The following is a 10830-nucleotide window of genomic DNA, read 5'->3' as shown; positions in this document are numbered from 1 at the left end:
GTTGGACCTCATGTGAATCGAAAGAAGTTGAGGATTCTCAATTTACATTTTCAAATATTGGGACATGCGGTTTATACATTGTAAATGTCGCTTTTAAAACTATTATAAACAACAGGCTGGAATATTACAGCATTCATGAGAGAATGTTAATTCAAAAAGTGTCCTACCAGACGAGGAATGTTCTGGTAGCTCTAAGTTTCCTCTGAAATTCCGTTTAATGGCTAAAAAACATACCTATTTCTCAAAAAATTTGGTCACTTGGAAAAATTTATATCTTATCTGCAAAACGGAGATCAGAAGCCATCATGTGAAAGTTTTAAAACCGTGGAAAAGTCTTTGGATGATAAACTATTATTGGCTGATGTAGCATTCTTCCAGTCCTTATTCGAAGAATTAGAGCCATTCCTTAAACATTTTCAAAGTGATTGGAACCTAAATCCATTTGTAAGACCTGAGAGGCGGTTCGTTACAGGCAAAATTCTTCGAAGCCTCCTATTTATAACATAGTCAATTTCAAAAAAGATGCCAATGGTTTATTCTGCAGCCTCAAAAAATGCAAGATATTGATTTAGGGTATGCTGCAAGAGCGGCTTTAAATAATTGCATCGGAGTCAAAAATGAGGACATTTTGATCTTTCACAATGATTGTAGAAACCGTTGCGGTATAAGGTTTCCAATCTTTTGGAAAAATGCCCTTTAGCATTCAAATTAATGGAAGCAATAAATTTCCTTAATCCCAATAAGATTGACAAGGATCCAGAACAATCCGTGCAACTGATGTCTGAAGCATTTGATATTTTGTTGGCTGCCAACAGATACAATGGCACTATATTGGAAGAAGCAGATAGGGCTTTTAGAGATCACTCTGAATAAGATTAAAAACTAATCCAAATGTGATAGAGTAGATGATTTTAGGATGGAAGTTATCGAAGATAGGTGGTGCAATTTCTTCTAATATTTTCTCGCGGCAATGCAATAGCAGAGAGAGCATTTTCTGTCAATAAGGGAATTTTGGTTGAAATTTTAAAAGAAGAATTACTTATGCGCCAAAGATTAGTGTACGATTATCTACAAAAGTTGGTGGATTGAAAAATGTAAATATTTGAAAATCTATGTTACTCGATGATGTATGCCTCCTCAAGATACGGCGCAGACAAAAAATCTCAAGATTCGCTGGAAACTCAATGAACAGAGAGAGAAACTGTAAAAAAAAAGAAAAAAATCCGTGAAGGCTCTCAAAAATTGTGCAACATGCAGCAGTGGAGAAACAATTAGTTATATTAAAAAAATAACTTGGTTGTATGATTATACTTGTATTTTCTAAAATAAATGTTCATCATCATAAAAGTGTAGTAAGTTCACGAAATTCTAACCGGGATAATGTGAAAACCAACCTGGAAAAAACCGTGAGAAAGACGGAAAATTTTTTTTAATTTAATATTAGTTTCAGTCAAATTTAATTGCAATCGTGAAAAATTTAGCTACTGATTACTCTCCATTAAAATAAATCAAGAAAATCCTTTTGTACATAGTTCATAGTATCATTGTGGGCAACCAAGGGGCCGTTGAGCACGTATACCTTCAGATAGGCCCGTCGTGCCTCACTTGACATTACCAAAGGTTGATGTCTTTTGAGAAACCGATCAAATCCTATCGTAATAACTTTTTTGGGCAACCGTCCGGAAATTGAGAAAGTATAGCTTTTTCGGCCTTATTCGGAAAGTACGTAATTTCAGGACTAGGCCAAAAACTGAAAGACTGATGTCATTGTATGTACCTAGTAATCAAGTATCAATCAAATCTACATGCCAACTTACTAATTTGACAACTTCATAATTCATAATCTTGTTTTTAAAAATTTGACAGATTTTTGGTTGAGATTAATACAATAATAAAAAGCAGCAGTGAAAATGTGCCCGACGGAATTACTAATACACAGTAATGTTCCTAATTTTGTTCTATAAGTAAATAATATGAAGAAATGTATTTAATTTAATTTTATATTAATTTTAATAACTAATCCCACGCTTGCCATAAAAAATAATGTATTTAACACAACCGGAAACTGTTTTTTCGAATTTCGAGGTTTTATCTAATTTCTTCTTCGCATCTTAGTTAACTATATCTAATCTTTCGACAGTAATGAAATTCTTCCCACTTCGGTGTGTAATATACTATTGTTATCTCCATAAAAATTATACAAGGTTATTTCATGTGATAATTTGTCGATTCCTTACGGGATAGGTAGATTGAGACCACGGAATCAGATCACTTCTAAGATCAATTAAAAAAGAACCACCCTCACCTTGATAACGGCCCTTTAAAGTCGAAGTCGAAACGTCGAAGAATTTGAAATTTCAATCAAAGTTCAAAAAGTATTCAATCTGACAGTGACAATTATAAAGAGAATAGGTTAAGTGTTGTAACAGTGACATTAAATTGAAAAACGACAATTTTGAGCTATAAAAAAAACAAAGGACTGGAGTTACGAGAGAAAAAACTAATTGGTGAGTTTGTTGATTTTTGATAAGAGATGTCTAGTGCAATTTTTGGAAGTAAGAGTTTCAGTGGATAAAAATTATAAATTAAAAAAAAAATAGGAATAAAATACAAGTGTGGTATACAAAATATTTCTAGATTGATACAAACCAAAATTTATTTGACATAAATCAATTAAAACTGTGGATTAGGAAATGAAGAAATAGAAGACACAGAAAATTGGAATGGAAACAAAATCAGAATGCAGGACAAATTAAAAAGTAAGTTATACATAATTAAGATAACATCATTGTACTTGATTGAAACAGATTTTAAAAAAACTGAAAATATAGAAAAATAAAATGACGCCTAACGTAGGGGTTTTTGTAATAAATATGAGGATATTTGTCTGAAACGTGTAGCTTTATAAAAAAGATAGTTAAAAACTGATAGTGCAATCCCCCAGGATAACGATAACAATATGAAAAAGAAGAAGCTACGGTGCAGGAAACTAGATCAAAAGAAAAGCTTCGTTTGTGGGTCAAATTCCAAATCAGTTTAAAGAATATTACGTGAGGGCCCTTTCACATCAAACGAATCCGAATCAATCAGAATCACTCCGAATCAAGTTGAAAGTAATTGACCAAGATTCGGCTTCGAGCGCTCCGTTTAAATGTGAAAGGACTCTTCTCCCGCCTTCAGACCGAACGAATCTGGTTAAATCAGGTTTGATTCGAGGTCGCACTTGATTCAACCTGTCAGGTCAGATTCCTCGTCCGGTCAGTCTTGAATCAACAACCATACGAGATGGACGTGGAGTTATTAATTTTAAAAGTTAAAGAAAATAGTGCGGTTTATGACGCCAGTGATAAAAATCACAGCAACAGAAATCTCATATCTTCTGTGTGGAGGAAAATTGGCGAAGAATTAAACATTCCAGGTAAGAATTATTCAGGTTGATTCAGCTGGTGTGAAAGAGTGGAGATGACGAATCAGATTCAACTTGATTCGGAGTGATCCAGATTGATTCGGATTCGTTTGGTGTGAAAGGGGCCTTAGAGTTGTTCGTATTCAATGGGATTTTGTGTGTTTGTGATATTTTGTGTTTAGCTGCTATTACAGAGTTGACTTAAGTGTTGATTATTTTCTTTTAAAATATTGTACTTTTTATTATGAGATCATAATGCCGTCACTACATGCGAAATAATATTTCCTGTAAACCGCACGCGACCTTAATAACGTGACATTTAACTTGTAAATTCACAAACCATATAAATAATACATATATAGACATGTCTTTGCATTAAATATTACTTTTGGAATCAAAATAAAACAGATAGGTATACAGCATACATTATACTTCACAATTTGATTCCAACGTGACGTCACATTGTGCGAGATAGATCGTGAGAACCTGCGCATAGGCATACAGGTATATGTATTTCGTGGATCTCGGGGAGATTAAGTCATCGACCAGCCACGAGACACATATACCGGTATGCTTAAACGCAGGCGCGCGCGGGGCGTGTCAAATTTGAGCCGATAATTCAATTGAAAGTGCGTATGCGATCGGTCCTTTAACTGATTCGGAATTTGACCCGCGAACAGAGTTTATATTCAGCAGCTGAAATTACAATAATAGAAGTAACAGAAATAACACGAGAGGATTATACAAAATGATAAAAATAATAATAGATAGCATTCTAGAAGAAACAAAGCGAACAAGAATGAAAATATGAACTAGAAAATATATGAAAATCTTTATATTCTGCAAATAATGAATAAGAAGATAGAAGAGACCGACTAGAAAATAGAAAGTAGTAATGAAAACATAAACAAAAAATAAAAGAGAACTAGAAAATATTGCAAAAGAAAACAGATAAATATAATATATGAAAATGGCTTGCGAAAAAAAAATAGAAAATATATAATAAGCTACAAAAGACTACAAAACTACAAAAAATTCAGGTAAAGCACAAAAAATTGTAGAGGAAATATGCAGGGAAAAGAATTATACAAAAGATGATGTTGGTTAAAATATTTAGAAGATATAGAACAATCAACGAGAAGGAAAATAACTTAAAAATGGAAATACTAAGAATAGAACAAGAAGTTCAAACTTAACAGATGTTGAATAATTATAAATATAAAAGACGAGATTGAAGAGACATTGAAAGTAAGGTATGATCTTGAAAGACAAGGTGTAACAAGATTAATAACGGAAGATAAAACTATTCAAATCTGAGCAGAATAAAAAGAAAAGTTGCCCACAAATAGTTTTTAGCATAGATGTAATAATATGAACAGTTTCTATTAGTAAAAGGCGTTCCGACTAAGTGGAAGGTGTTCCGACTAAGTGAAACTAATAGTGAATCGTTCCCTCTATTCTCCGAGCGCTTCGGTTAGTTATTATTTTCTCACTAATGATATTTTAGAGAATTTTCAAGCATGTGCAGTACAGATAAAGTGTCTTGAACGAGAGAGAAAAGAATACTGTCGGCACCGTAACGTAGATACGTTATTTAACTTACCAACTGTCCGTATAGGAGTATTACATATATGGTTTTTAGTGCGAAGAAGGATAAAGTAGATATTTAATATTTAAGTATGTAGGGAAACTCAAATGGATATGATATACAGACAAAAGAAAACAAATAGAAAATTTTCAGGCTAACAGACTTTTGAGTTTTTGGCACATAACACAAGTTGTCGTGATTCTGTACAAAAAATATTGAATTACGCGTTCTACGTAGAGAAAACATGAAAATTTTGTATGGCAGACGCATTAATCAATAACATCCAACAGACGAAAACGTTAAAAGCTGACTTTTGAGGCAGTGTTCAATAGTTTCAAATAGTTGTGAAAATATATTGAGAAACGACCAATAGTGTAAACAAAAAGTTTTAACCAAATTGCTAATTTTGATAACAATACATCATGTAGCATCGAAAACCCATCCCGCAAGGCGATCAATGGTGGCATTCAGCAGACGAAACCGTTGTGCATCGGTTTTATAACCCTCGCGGAATCTTTTGGTGACACATACGCTACAAATTCGAAATGTTCAGAAGCGGACGCCATTTAAGGCTGTGTCAAATTAAGGCGGGTTCACATGGAGTAGTAAACTGGGCGATAATACCATTATTAGGAGAGTTCGTTGTGATCACTACCTGGTGTGAACTGGTAGTCGTGGTAGTGGGAGACGTCATCGACCAAAAATAGATCGGTCGTTATTACTCCGGTATGTTGAAGTGAACACGACCGGTTTAGTCGTTAAACGCCCACCAAATGCGAAGTTTCTAGCGCGTATACACGTATTTGTTTCTATTTTTGTACGAGTGAAATAATAAAATTTACTATAATTTATTAATTAAATAAATTGATACATTTTTGAATCACTACTTTTATTTTACTGAGCAAATATAAATGTCGACTTGGATCCATTCTAAAAAAGTTGCTGTAGCCACTTTGATCTTCCAAAGATCGTTCTCGACATAAATTATTAGTGGCACCAAAAATATTTCGTTTTTTTTGCCCATCACGGACCCATCTATGTTTCTTTTTTTTAACATTTTTCAAACGTAATTCAATAATTAAAAGTTCACACACAATTTTGCACTTTCCTGTTTAGTCATGATTAAACACAATAAAAACACAAAAATAAAAAACGTATCATGAACAACTAGATGTTAACGGCGGTTCGTTTCTGGTCGCGAGACCTTTCAGACACTAATTCGTGTGAACTGGAGGTTGTATATTAATTATCGGTGGTGAAAATCAAGCAGTCGTGAAATATGCGCAGAGCAAGTAGTATTCTCACCCAAATTACGGTTCCGTGTGAACCCGCATTTAGGCTAATTTGCAAGCTGCTAGTAAGTAGTTTAGTCTGACATAAGTAGTAGCGGCTACTAACAGTCGCCGGCCAGTTCCCTCCCCAGGGGGAGGTCGGGTACAACTCTGGCTGCATTGTTAGTCGGACATTTAGCTGGTGCTCCCTCTTCCTGGTGCGGGGTCACCAAGTTACCAAAAACCATGGTATTCTGAAGACTAAATGCAAAAAATATAAATGTAGATCATTTATAGTTTTATATGATATTAGATGGATTTATATTGATATTAAAATGGTTAAAATACTTATTTTCTTACTCAAGTGAAATATGTTGTTCATAGTGATATGATAATTCTACATTAATTATAATAATTACCATAATGTTAGTTGTATTGCTCGTTCTTAATAAAATCTAAAAAATCTCATACTTATAACAAGGTTCAACATTTTACTATTTTATTTATTATAATAAAAATCGACAACCTAACTAATCTTTCAGAGAAATTCTATATTTAATAAAATCGTTTCACATAGAATTATCTTATTAGTAATTAGTAAGAGCTATATGCTCCAATATAGGGTATAATCACTAAATGAAAGCACAAATCTCTTAAAATTTTAATAAATATAAACAAACAATTTTCTCAGAATTAACCAAAGACAACGGATTTATTACGTTGTGTAGTTGGTATTGCATATGAAATCGTCCCTACAATGGTAAACTCGCCAATCTGCAATTTTTGCGAATTTGGGGTTATTGGTGCATTTGGATGTAAGATGACCAATACACACTATGGTAGACTCGCGTATCTGTAGCTCGTTTCGTTATACTAGATATTGCCACTGTAAACTCACCTAACTGCGTGAATCTTGTTTTTCGACCTCTGTAAAGTAGCGAATTTATAGATTGGTGACTTTACCGTAGTGAATTTTAATAACACATGCATCTCTTTACCAATGTATACTCGCGAATAGGCGAATTCGTTAGTCTACTGTTGTGAGCTATTTCGTAAATGTTATCAGCGTGTTGTAAACTTGCGTAACTTATGGACATTTTACTCTTTTGGATACAAACAATTTTTATTGCGCTTTTGGATTTGGATAAATTTTCAACGTGTGTCTTTATTTGTTACAGCACTATGAATTCAAGAACGATATTTTACTATAAATGATAATGAGTACGATTCTTTGACCCTAAGACTAAGTAATTTGAAAAATTCTTAATAGGTATTCAAATAACAATTAATTTGTTAACTTACATTTTGTACGAGTTTTACAAGTCAAGTTCGGCTTAAGGTTTTTACTTATTATAAACAAATACCTAAATGTATCAACTATTCATTATTCTTTGTTAACATTACAAGATAGTATAAATTTGTATACATTTTAAAATCCGAATTAAACAAACGTAAGTATACCGTATACGAAGTACAATGTATTTCAAAGAAAACTATCATGATTAAGGATAAGAAGCATTGTATAAACAATTTTGTAGTATAGATTAACATTTAGTTGCATATTGCGTTTTCGGGTGGAAGCACTAATGCTTTTTTCGTTTGTTAGTACTGTATTGAAATTAATTCATCGGTTAAGTTTAAATACTGAAGTTTCTTGAAAACATGATGAGTAGATCGAAGAGGCTAGTGGAAATGGCATTAAAGCAACATGAAAAAGGTAAATTAAATAATTTAAAAGTTTCTAGTGGTGATAATCGAAGCACTAAAAATATATTTTTTTGCAATTTTAGAGAAAACTGAGGAGAAAACGTCAGTAGATGAAGATTTGCCAATTCCATCCACTTCGCGTGTTTTGCCTTTACCTTGTAAGTAATTTTGATCTACATTTTGTACCTACAACTCTGCAAACTTCACATAAAAGTTTTATTTCGGCAATGTTTTGACAAAAGTAATGATTTTTCTTTTGTAGGTTCTAGAGAATCGTCACCTATTCCTTCCTTCGGTTCGGATCTGGAAAATGCTTTCAGCTCAGATGATAGTGTTTTTGATAAGGATTACCAACCTCCATCGGATAATTTGAGTGATTTGGAAACAAGTATGCATAACCTTGATTAATTTTAGCTCAAATTGAAACCTTTTTTTTTCAGGTGCTACAGAAAATATTAATGAATTACCACAGGAAATAATATCAAACAAAGAAACTACTTCTCCGTCTAAACAGGCAACACCGAAGAAAAGGAAGGTATCAGACCCTACTCTCTGGAAAAGAAGTGTTGAAAAAGCGAATCGACTCAAGGGAAAATCTTATAAAACAACTACTGGTAAAAATATTCCTGCTAGACCTATTATAGCTCCTCGTTGCTTGAATCTTCCTAAACACAAGTGTAAAGATTTAATTCCTGAAGATGGCAGGTTACAAATTTATAAAACATTTCACGGGTTAGATACTTTATACCAGCAACGTGAATTTATTGTAAAACATGTGACTGTCAATCTTCCAAAAAGAAAAACAACGAATCATGAGTCTCGAAGGAAAGCAACAAAGAGTTACTCTCTAACATACAAAGGGGAGAAACATAACGTCTGCAGGAATTATTTTTTAGATACTCTAAATATTCCAGAAGCTACTATTAGGGGTGCTTTAGCTAAGGTTAGTGAAACAGGCCAAATGCTACCTGATATGAGAGGAAAGAAGGCACCACCACAAAAAACAGATGAGAATTCAGAGAAATTTTTTAGGCATCATATTCTTTCCTTTCCTTCTGTGGAATTCCATTACTGCCGTAAAAAATCAGAATATAAATATCTTGATTCTTCATTAACAATTAAAACTATGTATAAATTATATAAACTGGAGTGTGAGAAAATTTCTAGTAAGCCCGTGTGTTTTGAAAAGTACAGGAGGGTGTTTAGAGAATACAAGTTAACATTCCATAAACCAAAAAAAGATTTTTGTAAAACCTGTGAGGTTCATAAAAATACAGAGGGAAATGATGACCAAAACAATAGTCATGGTGATTATTTAAAACGCAAGGAAGCTGCACGTCAATGCAGGGACGAGGATAAAGAAACAGCAAGGCGTCAACGTCTGTTTTGGCGTTTAACTTTGACTTACAGTCAGTTCTTAACACTCCTAAGGGTGCAGCCGGGCCTCTGTTTTATGTCAGAAAACTTGCAGTTTACAATTTTACGACATATAACTTAGGAAATTCTGATGCTATCTGTTACCTTTGGGATGAAACTGAAGGAAAGCGGGGAAGTGTGGAAATTTCTACTTGTATTTACAATTTTATAATGAATAAACCAGAAATAAGGCATGTTCGAATGATGTCAGATAATTGTGCAGGGCAGCAAAAGAACGTAACTTTTTCTATAATGTGTCTCCATTTATTAAAAGTACACCCTGTTCTTGAGGTGATAGATCACAAGTTTTTCGAATCTGGACACACCCAAATGGAATGCGACTCCATTCACGGTAAGATAGAGCAGAAATCGAAAAATATTCCTATATACACCCCAGAAGGCTGGGCACAAGTGATAAGAACAGCACGATCAAATCCAAGACCTTATGACGTCACGTATCTTTTACACGATAATTTCATAGATTTTAACCAATCTAAAAAATCTGTTTTCCAAGACGAGTCAGGTCAGAAACTTAAGTTTCGCAATGCAGTGTGGCTGCATTATGAAAAATCGGCTCCAGAGACATTTTTTTTAAAAAATAGTTACAACGATACGTCATACACTAAATGTACTTTGAAGAAGCTACGAGGGCGTCCTGTAATAATATCAGAGCCTGCAAAACTGTATTCTTCTCGAATTCCGATTTCGAATGCAAAAAAGAAAGACTTAAAAAAACTTTGTGATGAATTAGTGATACCCAAAGTTAATCACGATTACTATGATAATTTACCTACAAATAAATTGGCAAGAGACAACTTGCCAGAACCAGATCAGCTGGAAAAGTCTGATTATTCTGAATAATAAGTTCTAAGGATTAATCTAAGTTGATTTTTGAGATTTAATTTTTGTTAATTTTGTATTTTTTTAATTTGATCTTATAATTATTAATTTACGTTTAGTTTTGAGATTTAATTTTTGATAACGATAAATATTTTTTAATTTGTTCTTGTATTTGGTTTGGACTAAGTACTTTTTTTATATTAAAATATGTACCCTAAAACTATTGTGCATTAGTATAGCGAAGTTGTATAATAAAAACCGACAATTGAGTGAATAATAACATTAAATTTGGAACAATAATTATTACGGATTCGCTAGTTTACTGTCAAACTACAATAATTACCAAATGTGTACCACAGTAAACTAACGAATCTGCGTTTTAGGCCTTTAAAATCGAAAATTTTCAAAGTTGCTCTTATAGCCTTCAAAATGGCCTCAAGTTATACATTATAGGCAAAAATAACATTTAAAAAGAATTAAAACTGATTTTAGGGAAACAAATCGAATTGCGTTTTGCTCCCCTGAATAATTGAGATTTTGCAGATTCGCGAGTTTACCATTGAAGGGACGAAATGTACTCAATTTGCTACTTCAAATGACAT

General features: G+C 33.1%; 1 protein-coding gene across 1 annotated transcript; it reads left to right on the top strand.

The window, feature by feature from the left end:
* Positions 1-7927: 7927 nt before the first annotated feature.
* On the top strand, positions 7928-10249 carry LOC130440623 (uncharacterized). Its single transcript, XM_056773882.1, has 5 exons — positions 7928-7982; positions 8056-8130; positions 8235-8360; positions 8413-9381; positions 9471-10249. Exons 1-5 carry the CDS (start codon positions 7928-7930, stop codon positions 10247-10249), a joined length of 2004 nt encoding a protein of 667 aa, XP_056629860.1.
* The last annotated feature ends 581 nt before the right edge of the window (positions 10250-10830 follow it).

Source organism: Diorhabda sublineata, chromosome 2 (assembly GCF_026230105.1).
Source record: "Diorhabda sublineata isolate icDioSubl1.1 chromosome 2, icDioSubl1.1, whole genome shotgun sequence".
Taxonomy (NCBI): domain Eukaryota; kingdom Metazoa; phylum Arthropoda; class Insecta; order Coleoptera; family Chrysomelidae; genus Diorhabda; species Diorhabda sublineata.
Note: the sequence above shows the minus strand (reverse complement) of the source record. Positions and strands in the feature narration are given on the sequence as shown.